Here is a 19,695-nt window from a genome sequence, read left to right as displayed (position 1 = left end):
GATATTTTGGGTTTGTGATAATGCTAAAAACAATAAAACAGATGAGTAATGGTGGGGAGTAGGGGTGCAGGGGACAATAACCACAAGATGGCTGCCCTGGATAGGGAGAGAGGATGATTCAGACAGAGGCCCTGATGAAGGAACTGAAGCCTCTTAATGGACCAGAGCCCTTGTGTAGGTGTTGGAGACAGGGCTATGTAGCGCAAACAGAGGTCATAGGGAAGGCAGGGATCAGACCCATGTGGTCTCATAGGCCACAGGAAGTTTAGCTTTCATATTAAATGCCAGGGTTTTAAGCACAGGCATAACTTGGTATGCTAAGAAGAAATAATGTGGTCCTAGGAAGACACCCTTAGGTTTCAGTGGACTTGAATCCTGGAGTTTAGGAAGGCAAGCAGTTTACAAAGCCTTTTAAAAAAAGCATAGAATTGTGAGAGCATGGTATTTAGCCAAGCAAAATAACACAGCTCAGAACTCTGGAATGAGCAAACTCCTGATTTGGAATTTACTAGTTGTGTGACTTCACTCAAGTTATTTAATTCTGCGCTTCAGTTTCCTGAATTGCAAAAATGCTATCTCATGGGGTGATTAGGAAGAGTCAATACAAACTATTTAATACAGTACCAGGCACAAAATAAGCACACAAAGTTAGAGATTACAAACTACAAATCGCGTACATCTTGGCTTCCTAGAGCAAAGGGTGCCCCTAGTGGAGTGGTAGAAAGCGACTGAAGTTACAAATGTATCAAAGGTGAAGGACCTAAACTCTGAACTAAATCCAGTCAACAAAAATATTAGTGCCTAAAATATGCTAAGTACTATTCTAACTGTAGGCGGTATATAGTGAACGAGAGACAAAAATGCCTCCCCTGGTCGATTTCACTCAGGACAAGGAAGGATTTCTGACCAGGGAGTTGTGCAAATTTGGGTGTAAAGCGGGTCTGTTCTCAGAGAGTATCTTCACTCCCTAAATAAGGGAAGAAATCCAGATGCGTATTTCAACATGAAAACAATACAATAGAACTATCTGAAATGGGTTCCGCTGGAGATATTCTTCACCTTTAAATTATTACTAATACCTATGTCACAGGCTGCTTTTAAAACCAAATGAAACACTGCAACGTGAAAGCGCTTTGAAAAACCGGACGCTTATAAGGTACAATTGCTGAGTTTGGGGGCAGCCATGAGCTGAAAAGAAGTGAGTGCTAAAAACAAAAACTGTATTTGGGCAGTAAGGATTGGAACCCCCGTACCCCAGTCCCACATAAAGCTTAATTAAGAAGCCCTTCAATAAAATCAAAGAAATATTAGGTTTCAAGAATGCCACTTTTCTGGCAGTAAACAGTCGGTGTGGATAAACTCCCTGGCAGGGTCCCCAGATTCCATATCTAAAGACATGTAATACGCCACGAGCTTCATATGATCCGTCCTAAGGCGGGAAGCCACGGACCCCACTCCCTCAACCCCTCTCCAGCCGCCCTCCCCAGGTGGGCTGAGAACCGCTCCTCAGCTAGATAACCGCGCAAAGGATCGGAGACGTTTCCCGGTGGGTGCAACGGCACGCACCTGCGGAACGAGGACCTCCAACATCGCTCCCTCCGCTCCCACACCCGGCTCCTCCGAGAACCGAAAGCACTGGGCCCGGACCACATGCCCTTGGAAGCCACGGCCGCCCAAGGGAGAGTCGGTGGTCTCGGGGAGGGCAGGAAGCAAGGGAGAGCGCCGGGCCGCCAGGATGAGCACACGGGAACTGAAGGCTGCTCCCTCGGTACCACGTGGCTCCGTCGGGTCCCTAAAACCCTACGGCAAAAAGGACGAAAGCAGCTCTCAGGAGACAGAGTAGCAGCACGGTGAGAACAGACTCGAAACCAGGCAAATGAAACAGACCACTAAGTAACCCCCACAGCCCGCCAACGGAAGTCAGAAGCCCGAAGGCTGTGCGCTGACGGAAATGACGAAACCGGAAACAGGTGTGTGAGAGCTGGCAGCAGTGAGGCGGCTTCTTGGCAGGCCTGACCTTCCCAACATGGCAGAACTCCGGCACATATGAAGGCGGACCCTGAAGGCGCCGAGGCCAATGGCTGACCGCGAGAGGCCGGGGGGCGGGGAAGACCGCAGCCGCATGCCCAACCCGAGGCCCGGTAGGTGGTTGAGGAATGAATTTTCTGGAAGGCGACTTTTAAGGTGCTGGGCCAGAGCGAAGGGCGTTTCAGTGCGGCGGCCTCCTGGGTCGGGAAGAGGGCACGTCGGTGGCAGGAAGTGGGCCGCGCGGAGGTTGTCGCGGAACCAGCTGGTGACCCTCGCAGGATGAACCACAAGAGCAAGAAGCGCATCCGCGAGGCCAAGCGGAGTGCGCGACCGGAGCTGAAGGACTCGCTGGACTGGACCCGACACAACTATTACGAGAGCTTTTCGCTGAACCCGGCGGCCGTGGCGGTGAGCGCGCGGGGATCGCGGGCCGGACACAGGCGTCTCCGAGCGGCCACACACCCCTCCCGGGGCACAGTCCGCCCGCGCCGAGTGCGGCACCCCGGGGTTCTGATGGGCTCACCCTCACCCCGCAGAGGTCAGGGTTCCAGGGGGGCCTCCTTCCTCTCCCGCGCGGGCACCTGGATTGTCACGCCTTTGACAACCTCGAAAAAGAAGCCTGTCGCCCCTTGATTCCTTTGGACGGCCCCAACTGTCAAAAGCCACAAGTGGGCGATGCAGAGCCACCCTTGGTGGGGTAGCTGTATGTGCGACGTGCCCAAAACCACGCAGATCCTCGACCCCACCCTTACCCGGTCCCCTAGTAGAAGCCAAGTTAAAAATCTGGTTCCTTAGGTATGCCATGGTTAATTGGCTGTGAATACATCCTTATTTGCCTGTTTTTGTCGTTGTTTTAACTGGATGGGTTTTTTTTCTGATTGCTTCAGGATAATGTAGAAAGGGCAGACGCATTACAACTGTCGGTGGAAGAATTTGTGGAGCGATACGAAAGACCTTACAAGCCCGTAGTTCTGCTCAACGCCCAAGAAGGCTGGTCTGCGCAGGAGAAATGGACCCTGGAACGCCTAAAAAGGAAGTACCGGAACCAGAAGTTCAAATGTGGGGAGGATAATGATGGCTACTCCGTGAAGATGAAGATGAAATACTACATCGAATATATGGAGAGCACTCGCGATGACAGCCCCCTGTATATCTTTGACAGCAGCTATGGGGAACATCCCAAGAGAAGAAAGCTTTTGGAAGACTACAAGGTGCCCAAGTTCTTCACTGATGACCTTTTCCAGTATGCGGGGGAGAAGCGCAGGCCCCCTTACAGGTAAAACACTGTCCCAGCCTTCTCTATAACAGCACATGTCAGCCAGCTCAGTCAGCTACCCTTTTTTCCAAAGCAGTGAGTGGTTTTCCCTTGGCTGCACCTGGGACTTTCTTTGGGGGCTACTGATACCCACACAGGTCCAGAGACTCTGATTTAATTAGTCTGGGTGCTGCTTGGGCATCAGGATTTCTTAAAGCTTCCCAGGTGATTCAAACATGCAGCCGAAGTTGAACCACTAGCAGGGGTCGTCAAACTTTTTATAAAAACCGCCCACTTTTGCAGTGCTGGTCAACCTGGTCCCTACCGCCCACTAGTGGGCGGTCCAGCTTTCATGATGGGCCAATCGCAGCGCTGTTTGGTTGCGAGGTAGGGACCAGGTTGACCAGCACTGCAAAAGTGGGCGGTTTTTATAAAAAGTTTGAAGACCCCTGCAAGGGAAGTTTAAGTCTAGCCTTAAGCCACATGATTTCTCTATTTTCTGTTAGGGATCAGTTCATGCACAATTTTCTCAGCATTTCTATGTCCCAAAATTCATGTAGTCTTTGAAACAAAGATAACACGATGTGTTTAAAGCAGCAAACTCATTATTGTGATTGATATGTATGTGTGTGTGTAGTTCAACTACTCTCTCATGTCTTTGATGTTTCTATCCTTTAGGTGGTTTGTAATGGGGCCACCACGCTCTGGAACTGGAATACACATCGACCCCCTGGGAACCAGTGCCTGGAATGCCTTAGTTCAGGGCCACAAGCGCTGGTGCCTGTTCCCTACCAGCACACCCAGGGAACTCATCAAGGTGACCCGTGAAGAAGGAGGGAACCAGCAAGATGAAGCTATTACCTGGTTTAATATCATTTATCCCCGGACACAGCTTCCAACCTGGCCACCTGAATTCAAACCCCTGGAAATCTTACAAAAACCAGGAGAGACTGTCTTTGTGCCAGGTAGAGATGAACTGAAACAAGTACTTTATTTGAATTTAGTAATTTGTCCTTTTGGAGCAGAACTACATAGAGAGTGAGTCAAAGAAATACCTCCGCATGCTGACTGAATGAACTGACCAGTGCCCACCTCTGAAAGTGATGTTACTGTGTTGTCAAGTGCTCAAGGGCTACTTACTGTCCACCTTTCTTATCACCAAAATACATAATGACTATTGATCTAAACTTTCTTTATGTAAAGAGCCTGCTCATTTTTATCCTTAGTGTTTACCTAATGTCTTCTGTATGTTCTGTGACTTGAGCCTATTTCTGTAAATTGAGGTTTTAATATAGTGTAGCACTGGGTAGGTTGAGACAGGAAATAGTGACTCAGACTAGAGGCAGGAAATCAATCCCACACCTGATAACCTCTTGATAGGTTAAGTGTTGGAAATAAAGGTATTTCAGATTGTTTTTCTCCTCAGACACTGAAGAACTTGCTGCCTTTACAGTCTGGTTCACAGTTTAGGATTAGCAGGAGAGGACACACTTTCTGTAAAGAACCAGAGAGTAAATATTTTAGGCACTGTTGTCCTGTGTCACAGTTGCTCAGCTCTGTCCTTGTAGCAGGAAAGCAGTCATAAGACAATTCAGAAATGAATAGGCCCAGCCCTATTCCAGTAACACTCGACACAAACAGGTCCTTCATGACTCTTAGATCAGAAGGATCCTGTTTCAGGCTCTCCCTTGTGGATGGGAAGCCCCTGCTTCTGAAGTTCATGTTAAATGTTATATGAAGTTTATGGTATAGAGTAATGGTTTGTGGAACACAACTCCTGCTTAACTATTTACTTGGATTTTAGGAGGCTGGTGGCATGTTGTCCTCAACCTTGACACCACCATTGCCATCACCCAGAATTTTGCCAGCAGTACCAACTTCCCTGTTGTATGGCACAAGACGGTAAGAGGCAGACCAAAGTTGTCGAGGAAATGGTATAGGTGAGAGACATTTTTTTCTCATTTTTGCTTTGTTCCAATTTCTATTGAAGAGATAAAATGGAAAGAGTTGACCAATGCAGTAGCACGTGCTGGGTTCAGACAGGCCTGGCCAAAATGCTGGGGCTGCAGAGGCTCGGGCGGCGGACTGTAGGTCCAAGGTCAGGGCTAGTTCTCAGGATGCTTGCCAGCCTTGAGGGGACAGGGTAAGACTGCATGTTTGACCAAAACCAGTCAGTCAAGACATAGTCACATTTGGGATTGTTTCTCATTTTCTGTTTTTCTGTTTTGTTTTGTTTTGTTTCTTTTCCCCTCCATAGCAAAGGGAAGCCATTTTGTTTGGGTTTTACTTTGGTTATTTCTTTTTCTTACCCAGAGCATTATTCCTATTTGAAATTACTACCTTCAGTTCTTGTGAGTGAGGTCACTGCCCTGGAGACTTAGCTCCTCTGTTTATCCACAGAACAGATACAGCACGGGCAGCGGCAGTGCAAGCCACCCCCAGCCACCCCGTGACACTGTGTCCCAACCCTGACCTGGAGGGACCAGCTCTCGGGGTAAGAGAGGGATTCTGGCTTGTTCAGTGCTCAGCCCCCCCTGCTGAGAGGGCCAGCAAGGGTGGTGGCTTTGTTCCCCAGACTCTCTCAGACATCAGAGGCCTGCTCCTCCCTCCCGCAGGCCGCTGTGTGCCTGACTGGTCGTTCGGAAGGCCTCACCTTAACCACCAGGCTTTGTCCCTGGTCACCACAGATGCCACATAGGTTCCTAGGGGAGGGCTGCTGCCTCTGATGGTCCAGTTCAGTTTTACCCTCAAGCAAGGGGGTCCTCTCTGTTACCTGACCCTTCCTATTTCTTAACAGACCTAATTGTTTCTCTTACACACAGACTTTCATCAAGCCCAACTGCAGTCATTAAGTGCTGTGCTGTGGAAAGGGAGGTTCAAAATAAAATCAGCTAGGAAGAGTTCAGGGAAAAATGAGGCAGGGAGACTTTCTCCCAAGGGGAAAAGCAGCGACTAAGTCAAGGACACGTTGCCTGGTGTGGGCAGGCAAGCGTGTGGGGCCAGTCTCCTTTCAGAGAGGCCAGAGCGGCGTGGGAGGGCTTGTTCCTGGCCTGTGGAGTCGCAAGTCCTCGCCACTCAAAGCCCTCATTCTGCACAGGCACCTGGCATTCCTGGGTGCCTCTGAGAGTAGGTCTCAGCTTTGTCTGGGTTATTGTGTGTGGGTCGTTGTTTGTCCCAACACTGAGAACATTCTTTGTCTCTCAGGATCTTGAAGCAGGAGCACCCCGAGTTGGCGGCCCTGGCTGACTCCGTTGACCTTCAGGAATCCACAGGGATCGCCTCTGACAGCTCCAGTGACTCATCCAGTTCTTCTAGCTCCAGCTCATCTGACTCGGACTCCGAGGTGAGGCTCCACTCATTCACCAGGCCTCCAGGACAGGTACCCCCATAAAATCACATATGGCTCTCCTTCCTCCCTTCCAGGAGAGAGAAAGATGGAACTTTTTCTTCTAAGAATAACAACTGCCATCATTCCTGCTTTTTTTTTTTTTTTTTTTTTTTTTTTTTGCATTTTTCTGAAGCTGGAAACAGGGAGAGACAGTCAGACAGACTCCTGCATGTGCCCGACCGGGATCCACCCAGCACACCCACCATGGGGCGACGCTCTGCCCACCAGGGGGCGATGCTCTGCCCATCCTGGGCATCGCCATGTTGCGACCATCCTGGGCGTCGCCATGTTGCGACCAGAGCCACTCTAGCGCCTGGGGCAGAGGCCACAGAGCCATCCTCAGCGCCCGGGCCATCTTTGCTCCAGTGGAGCCTTGCCTGCGGGAGGGGAAGAGAGAGACAGAGAGGAAGGCGCGGTGGAGGGGTAGAGAAGCAAATGGGCGCTTCTCCTATGTGCCCTGGCCGGGAATCAAACCTGGGTCCTCCGCACGCTAGGCCGATGCTCTACCGCTGAGCCAACCGGCCAGGGCCTTTTTTTTTTTTTTTTTTTTTTTTTTTTTGTATTCTTCCGAAGCTGGAAACGGAGAGAGACAGTCAGACAGACTCCCGCATGCGCCCAACCGAGATCTACCCGGCACGCCCACTAGGGGGCGACACTCTGCCCACCAGGGGGCGATGCTCTGCCCCTCCGGGGCGTCGCTCTACCGCGACCAGAGCCACTCTAGTGCCTGGGGCAGAGGCCAAGGAGCCATCCCCAGCGCCCGGGCCATCTTTGCTCCAATGGAGCCTTGGCTGCGGGAGGGGAAGAGAGAGAGAGAGGAAGGAGAGGGGGAGGGGTGGAGAAGCAGATGGGCGCTTCTCCTGTGTGCCCTGGCCGGGAATCGAACCCGGGACCCCTTGCACGCCAGGCCGACGCTCTACCACTGAGCCAACCGGCCAGGGCTACTGCCGTCATTCCTGTGGAGAGTGACTTTTGCCCATTTTATAGCTGTATGTGTTTGTGAACCGACACAGTAACCTCAAGAGGTTAAAATAATACTTGGGGGTTTCAGTAAGAAGTAGCCCGGGATCACACAGCTGTCAAACAGCAGTGCTGGGAATTCAGACTCCAAGCAGTATAATCTCCAAGTCCAAGTAAAGAATTTTCCCAGGCCCTGGCCGGTTGGCTCAGTGGTAGAGGGTCGGCCTGCTGTGCAGAAGTCCCGGGTTCGATTCCCGGCCAGGGCACACAGGAGAAGCGCCCATCTGCTTCTCCACCCCTCCCCCTCTCCTTCCTCTCTGTCTCTCTCTTCCCCTCCCGCAGCCGAGGCTCCATTGGAGCAAAGATGGCCTGGGCGCTGGGGATGGCTCCTTGGCCTCTGCCCCAGGCACTAGAGTGGCTCTGGTCGCGGTAGAGCAACCCCCCGGAGGGGCAGAGCATCGCCCCCTGGTGGGCAGAGCGTCACCCCCTGGTGGGCGTGCCGGGTGGATCCCGGTCGGGCGCTTGCGGGAGTCTGTCTGACTGTCTCTCCCCGTTTCTAGCTTCAGAAAAATACAAAAAAAAAAAAAAAAAAAAAAGAATTTTCTCTGTTGGTGGTAAACTGGGAGCCTAGAAACCCAGCTGCTAAAAGCTAACCTAATATTGGGTAACAGGGTCCTGCAGCCTTAGCAGATAAAATCTGTCCCATAACTGCATACTCTACTGATTTCATCTTTTCTCGTGGTGGCAGGGTGGGGTGTTTTATGAATGTTAAGTGCTAGACTTACTTTCATGCACCCAGCTGTGTTGGTTGAGTGAAATTTCATAATGCAGTCTCAGAATGACGACCTTAAGTATTCTTAGAGTGGATGTCCTGATTTCAAATACTCCTTCCATTAGAGAATTCTGGAAGGACACTTGCCCATCTGCAGGAAGATTAATTCTTTGGGAGCCAGAACGTCCGACGAGGTGGATACTCACACTGTGTTGCGGAGCAGTCGCAAACGGCTGCTTTGCTTCTGGGGGAAGGGGACAATATGTGTGCTGTCTCCTGAGGTCACAGGTTCCATCCAGGTTGAGTCCCTGTTTTTGCTCTTCCCCCATACAGTGTGAGTCGGGGTCGGAAGGGGACGGGACAATGCACCGCAGGAAGAAGAGGAGGACCTGCAGCATGATGGGGAATGGCGACACCACCTTCCAGGATGACTGCGTGAGCAAAGAGCGCAGCTCCTCCAGGTGACCCAGCATGGCTCTTGTCTGTGGCAGGACATGCTGCAGCCAGGGGCAGGGTCCAAGGAGGTGGCCAGTCGGCTCCTGCAGACCCCATGGGCTGTGAGCCTGAGAACAGATGTTCCTGGAATGAGTCCACTCACTTAGCATTTGCTACAGTAGCTTTTTTGTCTGCTACCAATGCAAAATAACCTGGCTTATTTTATGCGTAAAGGCAAGCATCTATGAGGATGGTGCCAAGGAAACTCTTTACATTATTTAATAAAATTCAGTTGCATTTTATATATTTGAATTTTGTTTTCCTTTTAGAATATCAGAACCTTCCTGTGTTGCTCTTCCTGGGGGAAAGTAGTGAGTCCACAGGTGTGTGCTCTCGATGAGGAGTCGTAACAGCTGTGAAGGGGAAATGCTAGAGAGCTGCCCGTGTGGCCTTCTTTCTGCAGAAGCCTGACGTGTGGCCTTCTTTCCTCACCCTTGGCCATGGCTGCTTTGATGGTCAGGCCAAACTGGACAAAAGCAGAAAACTCAGATTGTTTATAAAATCTTAATCATGTCTCCAATTTTTAAAAAACCAGATTTGATTTAAATAAGTTAAAAATCCATAAGGTAAAGTCTCTGTAAGCACCCTGCCCTGGTTCTGAGCACAGAACAGGCTCACAGAGCGTCTGGGAACGCAGCGGACATCTAGGGTCTTTAGTTCTCTGAGCCCCGTGTTTCATGGTCAGCATCAGATGAGGTTTCAGGAAGACAGTGAAATTCGGGGTTTGTAGGATTTTAAGTGAAGTCCTCAGCCACTCAATAGGTAATGTTCCTGTTCGTTTCTCTGTCCCTCCGAGCACCTGTTTTATTAAATGTGTCAATAAGATTTAGGACCCACATTCCTTCTGTCATTTTTTACTCATTCTCTATGGTCTGGCTGGAATTCCATGGGAAAATTGAGGTGTCTATTCAGTTGAGTGTATCAGACTAGGATGTGTTTCTCAGCCTGAGATGGCCTTTTCACAGCCATACCTAGATCTGTCATTAGAGACTTGTGGTCTGCCCTTGAAGTGTGACTTTGTGAAAACTTCTAGAGAAAGTCCTGCAGTTGCTTCAACATGGGGGTACTGGGAGTTCTGCTCTACCATGACCTTCCCTTTCTGCACACAGCTGTGCTGCCTGCCTGCTGGTTACAGGCAGTTGTGCTTTCCTTAGCAGAATTAGGGACGCTGGTGGAGGCCGCACTTGCCCCTGAGCAGATAAACAGGCTCCCTGAGGTGGCTGTTGTGTAAGCTGTTGGTGACGGGCAACTCAGTGTTCACGCTGTCTGCTCCTCCCTTCTCTTTTGTTATCTTTGAATTTGGATCCTCCCTCTTCAGTTGAATGCTGCTTTCACTGCTAAGAATAGATTGTCAAGACATTTAAAAACTCAGCAGCTCAGTGAAATCCTGGGACACCAAAGTTTGCCATCATGTTGGGTAAGGAGGTTCTGTGCTGTGTCCTTTAAAACCAAGCTGGTCAACTGTAAAGTTGGAGGTTGTCACCCTTTGTCTTATGGCATATGTCACCTCACTGATGTTGGTAAGGAACTTGTGCTGTCCCCAGACCAGCTGTGTCCTTGTAGAGACACTGACAGGGATGAGTGACTTTGATTTGGGGGTAAACGATTACATGTGAGAAGTACTGTGAGTGGGCTAATTCCCTCCCCTCCCGTAAGTCAGCATTTATCCAACAACACGTACAGTGGCACTAGCTCAGCCTGCGTGTCCAGCACCACTCGCCACTACCTGGTACTATCTGATGATTTGATATTTTCCTCCACCATCAGAGAGGCTGTTAAATTCCAGGGGTATTTTTGTGTGATATATTTTGGGGTCAGCTGACACATCCGAATTTTCTCTTTATGAACAGAGAGGGAGAGGGGTTTATTGTGTTCTCATCCTAGAACTTAAAATTATGAACTGGGCCAAGTGGTCAGAGATTTGCCCCATTCTTTCCCATCACATGATCATAAGTCAGACGCACTTGATCTTTAGACTTCCTGATCAGCGTCCCTGTTTGTTGGACCTGCAGGCATTGGGGGAGGGGGTTGTGTCATGTACCAGGAATAAATTCAGAGAAGGTGCTTCTAGTCTTTGGGAGCTGTTGAGGCTTCTAGACAATTCTGGTGTGAATAATTAGGGACCAAACAGCTGGCTCCATCTCTGTCCTCCTGATTCACCTGCTTGCTTAATCTGTCCCTACATTTAAATAAATATAAAGTGTTGTCAAGGACATACCAGTGAGAAGCGGTGTTGTGGGCCTCAGCAGCCCCAGCAGGATAGGAACTCTGGTGTCCCAGAGGAGGGAGAAGTGTGTGCACACATACTGGAATCTTATGGTGGTTGCCTCCCCATATCCCTCTAAAAATGGGTATAGTTGGGAATCCAGGCCATGGAGTCATCCCCAGTGCCCGGGCCAACTTTGCTCCAATGGAGCCTCGGCTGCGGGAGGGGAAGAGAGAGACAGAGAGGAAGGAGAGGGGGAGGGGTGGAGAAGCAGATGGGCGCTTCTCCTGTGTGCCCTGGCCGGGAATCGAACCCGGGTGCCCCGCACGCCAGGCCGACGCTCTACCACTGAGCCAACCGGCCAGGGCTGAAGCCATAATCTTTTGTGTTAATATTTGAATGGTGCTGCTCCTCCTTTTAAAAAACATTTCTTGCCATCCTCAAAATGCTTTTATTCAATATTTTTCCCCCAGTATTGCTACTGGCCTATCACACTCACCTTCCTCTCAAATTCATACTAGCTAACTGCTCCTCTCTAAACTTCAGTTTAAAGGAAAAAAGAACAAAACCAGAAGGCTGTTTGCCACCAGGGGGCGTGGTGAAACGTTGCAGTGGCTAGGATGGTCCAGTGGCAATTTGAACTTGAGACATTAGCCACCCGTTGTCTTCCCCAGATGCCAAAAGTGATTCCTGTTTGATAAACAATATCCAGAAATAAGGGATCAGGGATGAGGTGGGGAGACCATAACAAAGGAGTGGAGTGATTAGGACCTGGTAGGAAGTGGGAACAAGGGATCCATCTGTTTTACAGTTAACCCTCTACCTGCTTGGTTTGAGCTGCTCCTCTGAGTTGGGTCAATAGTGAAGTGACGGGTACAACGTCAAACTATTTTTAGGAACTAATTTTATTTCTTTTTTAAAAAATTTAAAATCGATTTAAGAGAGACAGAAGCATCAATTTGTTGTTCTATTCATTTATGCATTCATTGGTTGATTTTTATATGTGTCTTGACTGGGGATTGAACCCACAACCTTGGTTTATCAGGACAATGCTGTAACCAACTGATCTACCCAGCCAGGGTCTCCAGCTAATTTTGAAAACAATAAGCGGGGTCCTGAGACCTTTTCTATCAGCCTAAAGTATCCAGAGCTGCACAGAGGGTCTTCAGTGGTACTGTGATGTTTAAGGTGACACCTTTGAGGAGAAAGCTGCCAAAACCAGAAACACTGTTCACACTTTGCTCATGCATGTTTGCAGATGCCCATTTTTTTATTTTTATTTTTTGTATTTTTCTGAAGCTGGAAACGGGGAGAGACAGTCAGACAGACTCCCGCATGCGCCCGACCGAGATCCACCCGGCACGCCCACCAGGGGCGACGCTCTGCCCACCAGGGGGCGATGCTCTGCCCCTCTGGGGAGTCGCTCTGCCATGCGACCAGAGGCACTCTAGTGCCTGGGGCAGAGGCCAGGGAGCCATCCCCAGCGCCCAGGCCATCTTTCCTCCAATGGAGCCTTGCTGTGGGAGGGGAAGAGAGAGACAGAGAGGAAGGAGGGGGGACGTGGAGAAGCAAATGGGCGCTTCTCCTGTGTGCCCTGGCCGGGAATCGAACCCGGGTGCCCCGCACGCCAGGCCGACGCTCTACCGCTGAGCCAACCAGCCAGGCAGATGCCCATTTATTAATCATTCAAGCATTCAACAAATGTTTGCATGCTGGGCACTGTCCTAGGTGCTGGAGATGAAGCTGTGACGAGCCCAGGTTCCTGATCTGGTGGATGGAGCCTCATGAGCAGCGAGTATGCTATTGTTCACAAGGGCCGCTGTTCAGAGTAGGTAGAGCTGTACCCTAAAGTCCTTACTAAACACAAGCATATGAGCTTCAAAAAAGAAAATAATAGCCTGACTAGGCGGTGGTGCAGTGGATAGAGTGTTAGACTGGGATGCAGAGGACCAGGTTCAAAACTCTGAGGTTGCCAGTTTGAGCGCTGGCTCATCTGGTTTGAGCAAAAGCTCACCAGCTTGGACCCAAGGTCGCTAGCTTGAGCAAGGGGTTACTCAGTCTGCTGTAGCCTCAGGGTCAAGGCACATATGAGAAAGCAATCAATGAACAGCTAAGGTGTCGCAACAAAACACTGATGATCGATGCTTCTCATCTCTCTCCCTTCCTGTCTTTCTGTCCCTGTCTATCCCTCTCTCTGACTCTCTGTCTCTGTAAAAAAAAAAAAAAATAACAATAATAATAATAATAATTGTAGCTATATTCTTAATTTACGAGTGGCTTCTTTATAATTTAGCTAAAGGTATTTAAGGATCAGCAAGCAAGTTGTGCTTTACAAATTTATTTGCGGTTCAGCGTTGGTGTGATTTAGGAATTAAACAAGAATGTGGGATGCAACAGGAGTTTTGTATAAATGTAAAAAGTGCTGTCCAGGCCCTCGCCAGTGGCTCAGTGGATAGAGCATGGGCCTGGTGTAAGGATGTCTTGGGTTTAATCCCCAGTCAGGGCACATAGGAGAAGCACTCATCTGTTTCTCTCCCCCTCCCTCTACCCCTTTTCTCCCTCTTCACGTCCCGCAGCCAGTGGCTTGGTTGGGTTGGGCATGGCCCCAGGCACTGAGGATGGCTCCCTTGGAGCACATCAGCCTTGGGCGCTGAAAGTGGCTCAGTACTGAAGCATCAGCCCCAGTTGGGGTTGCCTGGCGGATCCCGATAGGGGTACATGTGGGAGTCTGCCTCACTATCTCCCCTCCTCTCACCTAAAAAAAAAAAAAAAATGCTGTCCAGGAAGTAGGCATATGAGCAAGCAGCTTAGGTTCCTTGAATTGTGTGTAGCCTTTCCATAAATTGTTTCAGCCTGACTAGGCTTTGGCGCAGTGGATAGAGCGTCGGACTGGATGTGGAAGGACCCAGGTTCGAGACCCCGAGGGCGCCAGCTTGAGCGCAGGCTTATCTGATTTGAGCAAAAAGCTCACCAGTTTGGACCCAAGGTTGCTGGCTCAAGCAAGGGGTTACTCGGTCTGCTGAAAGCCCATGGTCAAGGCACATATGAGAAAGCAATCAATGAACAACTAAGGTGTCGCAACGAAAACTGATAATTGATGCTTCTCATCTCTCTCCATTCAGGTCTCTCTGTACCTTTCTATCCCTCTCTCTGTCTCTGTTAAAAAAAAAACCAAAAAAAACACTGTTTCATGTGTGTTCCCAGCGCTGCTGGTGGTTCCAGGTGGAGTCTGGTTTCTCCTCCTATTCCCCCTTCCCTGGCTCTGTCAAGATGTGACATTGATGTTACAGTGTGCACAGTAAAACCACATAAACTGTCCTCATGTGGTGGCCTCATTGGCACCCCCAGGAGAACTTGGACTGTCTTCCCAGTACTTTGTCCCTTCTGTAGTTGTCAAGTAAATCTCTGAACAGCCTCCTGGTTCCACTTCCTCTCGTTATGGGGTCCACCACGAAATGCCTGTGGGTCTGCTATTGGATTGGTATTTTTAACTTTCAGTTGAATGAAACTCATTCTCCTTTTCAATAAAGCAACAATTTGGAGTTGGGGTTTTTTTTGCATTGTTTTATTTTTGTTTCTTTTCATGGTAACTGAGTTTTTGTCTCCACAATAGGACCTCTTAAATACATAATTTAAAAAATAGGGCCCTGGCATGACCTGTGGTGGCACAGTGGATAAAGCGTCGACCTGGAAATGCTGAGGTTGCCGGTTCAAAACCCTGGGCTTGCCTGGTCAAGGCACATATGGGAGTTGATGCTTCTAGCTCCTCCCCCCTTCTCTCTGTCTCTCTCTCTCCTTTCTCTCCCTCTCTGTCTCTCTCTCTGTCTCTCCTCTCTAAAAATGAATAAAAAAAAATTTAAAAAAAAAAAAAAATAGGGCCCTGGCCGTGGCCAGATAGCTCTGTTGGTTGGAGCATCGTCCCGGAGCACATAGGTTGCCGGTTCAATTCCCAGCCAGAGCACATACAGAAACACAGAAACAGACTGATGTTTTTGTCTCTCTCTCTGCCTTCTTCTCTAAAAAAAAAAAAAAAAAAAAAAAAAAAGGTCCTGGCCTGTTGGCTCAGTGGTAGAGCGTCAGCCTGGCATGCAGGAGTCCCGGGTTCGATTCCCAGCCAGGGCACACAGGAGAAGCGCCCATCTGCTTCTCTACCCCTCCCCCTCTCCTTCCTCTCTGTCTCTCTCTTCCCCTCCCGCAGCCAAGGCTCCATTGGAGCAAAGTTGGCCCGGGCACTGAGGATGGCTCTGTGGCCTCTGCCTCAGGCGCTAGAATGGCTCTGGTTGCAACAGAGCAACGCCCCAGATGGGCAGAGCATCGCCCCCTGGTGGGCGTGCTGGGTGAATCCTTGTCGGGCGCATGCTGGAGTCTGTCTGACTGCCTCCAGTTTCCAACTTCGGAAAAATACAAAAAAAAAATAGGGCCCTGGCCCAGTAGCTCAGTTGGTTAGAGCTTTGTCCCGATATACCAAGGTGGCAGGTTTGATCCCTGGTCAACACACATACAAGAATCTCTCTTCCACTTGACCAGGTGGTGGTGCAGTGGATAGAGCGTTGGACTGGGATGCCGAAGACCCAGGTTCGAGACCCCGAGGTTGTCAGCTTGAGCACAGGCTCATCTGGCTTGAGCAAAGAACTCATCAGCTTGGACCCAAGGTTGCTGGCTTGAGCAAGGGTTACTCGGTTTGCTGAATGCCCTAGGTCAAGACACATATGAGAGAGCAATCAATGAACAACTAAGGTGTTGCAACGAAAAACTGATGATTGATGCTTCTCATCTCTCTCCATTCCTGTCTATCTGTCCCTGTCTATCCCTCTCTCTGACTCTTTCTCTGTCCCTGTAAAAAAAAAAAAAAAAGAATCTCTCTTCCTGCCTAGCCTGTGGTGGCACAGTGGGTAAAGCATCGACCTGGAAAGCTGAGGTCACTGGTTCAAAACCCTGGGCTTGCTTGGTCAAGACACATATAACAGCCTGACCAGGTGGTGGCGCAGTGGATAGAGCATCAGACTGGGATGCGGAAGGACCCGGGTTCGAGACCCCGAGGTCGCCAGCTTGAGCGCGGGCTCATCTGGCTTGAGCAAAGAGCTCACCAGCTTGGACCCAAGGTCGCTGGCTCCAGCAAGGGGTTACTCGGTCTGCTGAAAGCCCACAGTCAAGGCACATGTGAGAAAGCAATCAATGAACAACTAAGAAGTCGCAACGCGCAACGAGAAACTGATGATTGATGCTTCTCATCTCTCTCCGTTCCTGTCTGTCTGTCCCTATCTCTGCCTCTGTAAAAAAAAAAAAAAGACACATACAACAAGCAACCAGTCAATAGCTAGAGTAAAGCATCCACTTCTCGTCCCCTACCCCCCCCCATAAAGTCAATTTTAAAAATCTGTAATAAAAAAGAAGAAAAATCTCTCTCCCTTTTCTCTCTAAAATCAATAAATAAATTTAAATGGAAAAAACAATAGGGACAGGGAATAGAAATAAGGCCTAAACACTTTGGCTGAAAGTCCCACAGTGGTCAAAAGAGATAAGCCCCATTCCACATGTTCTAGTTGTGGGCCATATTTCACCAACCACCAACTTGTTTTTGTTTTTTTTTACCTGTTCCCCTTAATATAATGTGATGCAATAGGACCAAGCTCACCCTGTTGTGGAATCCTGTTTGTCATAACTGAACTCATGAGGAAGCATGAGGGTGTATTTGCATCTTACATCTAAAAGAAAGTACTCCATAAGTCCTTAGCTGGTTAGAGCATCATCTCGACATTCCAAGGTTGTGGGTTTGATCCCTCATCAGGACACATCCAAGAATCAACCAATAAATGTGTAAATAAATGGAACAACAGCCTGACCGGGCAGTGGCGCAGTGGATAGAACGTCGGACTGCGATGCGGAGGACCCAGGTTTGAGACCCCGAGGGCGCCAGCTTGAGGGTGGGCTCATCTGGTTTGAGCAAAGCTCACCAGCTTGGACCCAAGGTCGCTGCCTCGAGCAATGGGTTACTCGGTCTGCTGAAGGCCCACGGTCAGGGCACATATGAGAAGGCAATCAATGAACAACTAAAGTGCCACAACGAAAGACTGATGATTGATGCTTCTCATTTCTCTCTGTTCTTGTCTGTCTATCCCTCTCTCTGACTCTCTCTCTGTCTCTGTAATAAATAAATAAATGGAACAACAAAATCAATGTTTCTCTCTTTAAAAATTAACTTAAAATTGTAATTTATGTAATTTTTTTTTTTTAACAGAGAGAGAGAGTCAGAGAGAGGGATAGATAGGGACAGACAGACAGGAAGGGAGAGAGATGAGAAGCATCAATCATCAGTGTTTCATTGCGACACCTTAGTTGTTCATTGATTGCTCTCTCATATGTGCCTTGACCGTGGGCCTTCAGCAGACCGAGTAACCCCTTGCTCAAGCCAGCAACCTTGGGTCCAAGCTGGTAAGCTTTGCTCAAACCAGATGAGCCCGTGCTCTAGCTGGCGACCTCGGGGTCTTGAACCTGGGTCCTCGGCATCCCAGTCCGACGCTCTATCCACTGCACCACTGCCTAGTCAGGCAAAAAAAAAACCCCACAGATTTTTATTATTATTTTTTTGTATTTTTTGGAAGTTGGAAACAGGGAGGCAGTCAGACAGACTCCCGCATGCACCCGACCTGGATCCACCCGGCATACCCACCAGGGGGCGATGTTCTGCCCATCTGGGGCGTTGCTCTGTTGCAACCAGAAGCATTCTAGCGCCTGAGGCAGAGGCCATAGAGCCACCCCCAGCGCCTGGGCCAACTTTGCTCCAATGGAGCCCTGGCTGCGGGAGGGGAAGAGAGAGACAGAGAGGAAGGAGAGGGGGAGGGGTGGAGAAGCAGATGGGCGCTTCTCCTGTGTGCCCTGGCTGGGAATCAAACCCGGGACTCCTGCACGCCAGGCCAACGCTCTATCACTAAGCCAACCGGCTAGGGCACCCCCCACAAATTTTTAAATAAATGAATAATTTTTAAACAAATGTGCTCCATGTAGCATCTTGGCTGACATCAAATGTCAGCTCAAGCACTGCGGTTTCTCCAAAAAAGTATTCAGTACATCCTCAGCAAAAACTGATACCTTGTTTTTTTCAACATTAGGCCTTGTGTTTGCCATGGAACCTGACAAATTTTGCCAGTTCTGTGTTTAAGATAACTATAGTGAGGGGTTGGGAGCGGTAAGGAAATAATGTTTTGGTAACAACATTTCTCTCAAACATACACTGTTTAGCCACAGAGCCTAGAAGGATCTGGAGAAATAAAAACAGTACAACCATCCTTTCCCTCACTCTGCCTGCCTAGACATCCAGAATTCTGCACAGAGGCTTGGAAACAGAGAAACCGAGTTGACCCCCCCAAGCAATTGGAAATGAATTCTGGAAACCTGTCTTTGGGGGGCAGCCACATTACCAAAGAAGCTGCACATGTTGAAGGCTGCTGGGTCTCACCCCTGAAGGAAATGTTTAACTCCTGTTCTTTTCTTCAACTAATTCCCAACTCCTTTCATTCGGGTTCCTCCGACCACGAAGTAGAATGAGAAATAACTAACTTGGTTACCAATCCCTCAGCCCCCTTTGTCTGGTCATCGGGTTTTTTCCTGCCATTCTCCAGTCCCTTACCTAGTTTTTTTTTTTTTTTTTTTTTTTTTGCATTCTTCCGAAGCTGGAAACAGGGAGAGACAGCCAGACAGACTCCCGCATGCGCCCGACCGGGATCCACTGGCACGCCCACCAGGGGTGATGCTCTGCCCACCAGGGGGCGATGCTCCGCCCATCCTGGGCGTCGCCATGTTGCGACCAGAGCCCTCCAGCGCCTGGGGCAGAGGCCACAGAGCCATCCCCAGCGCCCGGGCCATCCCCGCTCCAATGGAGCCTCGGCTGCGGGAGGGGAAGAGAGAGACAGAGAGGAAGGCGCGGCGGAGGGGTGGAGAAGCAAATGGGCGCCTCTCCTATGTGCCCTGGCCGGGAATCGAACCCGGGTTCTCCGCACGCTAGGCCGATGCTCTACCGCTGAGCCAACCGGCCAGGGCCCCTTACCTAGTTAATGATATCCCCATCTCTCCCTTCCCCCTTGGTGTAGTCATTTTAAACTAGCCAATGCAGAAAAACTAAGATTATGCTGTCAACACTCCAGCCAATGGAGCAAGACCCAGCAGCCTAGGGCCTGCGTTAGGGACAAAAACAGAATTTGCCCTATTCCCGTGCACACACTGGCTGGCTTTCAATAGCAGCAGCACGCCCTTCTGCAGAAGTTATTAAAGTTGCCTTGTTGAGGTATTTTGTCTCCATGAGTCTTGCTTAATTCCATCTCTAACAACTTGGGGGCTTGTCCAGGATATCCCTTCCCCTCAGCCCTTCTGTGGAGGGAGATGCATCCCACTGCTCCATCACAGCGGCCCTTAGCTAAAAGGAAGGGCTCAGCCCAGGCTGCGAACAGATCTGGACTCTCCGCAATGCAGGAAACGGGCCCTTAAAGGAGGTACCATGGGTATCAGGCAACTCCATGCACAGACCAAGGGAAGAAAAGCCAAGGGTGCGGTGTAGTACTCCTTGGTGGTCAGGGAAGGGGGGATGAGCCTCTCAG

General features: G+C 49.7%; 3 protein-coding genes and 1 non-coding gene across 8 annotated transcripts in view; 2 read left to right on the top strand and 2 right to left on the bottom strand.

Moving 5' to 3' along the window:
• The window catches only part of METTL23 (methyltransferase 23, arginine), a 4,454-nt gene extending 2,536 nt beyond the window's left edge, over positions 1-1,918 (bottom strand). Inside the window, exon 1 of one of the 2 annotated variants that reach the window (XM_066381358.1) lies at positions 1,567-1,918. In XM_066381358.1, coding sequence (XP_066237455.1) covers positions 1,567-1,590 — 24 coding nt within the window. In that variant the 5' untranslated portion in view covers positions 1,591-1,918. The remainder of the gene's footprint in view (positions 1-1,566) is intronic. The other variant, XM_066381359.1, reaches the window with a different exon arrangement.
• Positions 1-19,695, bottom strand: part of MFSD11 (major facilitator superfamily domain containing 11) — a 253,051-nt gene that overhangs the window by 25,188 nt on the left and 208,168 nt on the right. The gene's annotated exons all lie outside the window — the stretch shown is intronic.
• On the top strand, positions 2,074-9,140 carry JMJD6 (jumonji domain containing 6, arginine demethylase and lysine hydroxylase). 4 transcript variants are annotated; one of them, XR_010751072.1, is made up of 7 exons: positions 2,074-2,436; positions 2,916-3,304; positions 3,962-4,248; positions 5,088-5,223; positions 5,684-5,777; positions 6,488-6,626; positions 8,737-8,875. XR_010751072.1 is itself a non-coding variant. In XM_066381310.1 (6 exons), exons 1-5 carry the CDS (start codon positions 2,308-2,310, stop codon positions 5,753-5,755), a joined length of 975 nt encoding a protein of 324 aa, XP_066237407.1. In that variant the 5' UTR covers positions 2,074-2,307; the 3' UTR covers positions 5,756-5,777; positions 6,488-6,626. The 4 variants fall into 4 exon arrangements, 3 of the variants coding, with proteins under 3 accessions (XP_066237407.1, XP_066237406.1, XP_066237405.1); XM_066381310.1 differs by lacking the exon at positions 8,737-8,875 and having other exon boundaries at positions 5,088-5,185; XM_066381309.1 differs by lacking the exon at positions 8,737-8,875 and having other exon boundaries at positions 5,689-5,777.
• Positions 7,822-7,897, top strand: TRNAS-GCU (transfer RNA serine (anticodon GCU)). The gene has a single exon. It is a non-coding gene; the product is annotated as a tRNA-Ser (tRNA).

Source organism: Saccopteryx leptura, chromosome 4 (genome assembly GCF_036850995.1).
Source record: "Saccopteryx leptura isolate mSacLep1 chromosome 4, mSacLep1_pri_phased_curated, whole genome shotgun sequence".
Classification (NCBI taxonomy): domain Eukaryota; kingdom Metazoa; phylum Chordata; class Mammalia; order Chiroptera; family Emballonuridae; genus Saccopteryx; species Saccopteryx leptura.
The sequence above is the reverse complement of the archived record's forward strand: the minus strand, read 5'-3'. Positions and strand labels throughout refer to the sequence as shown.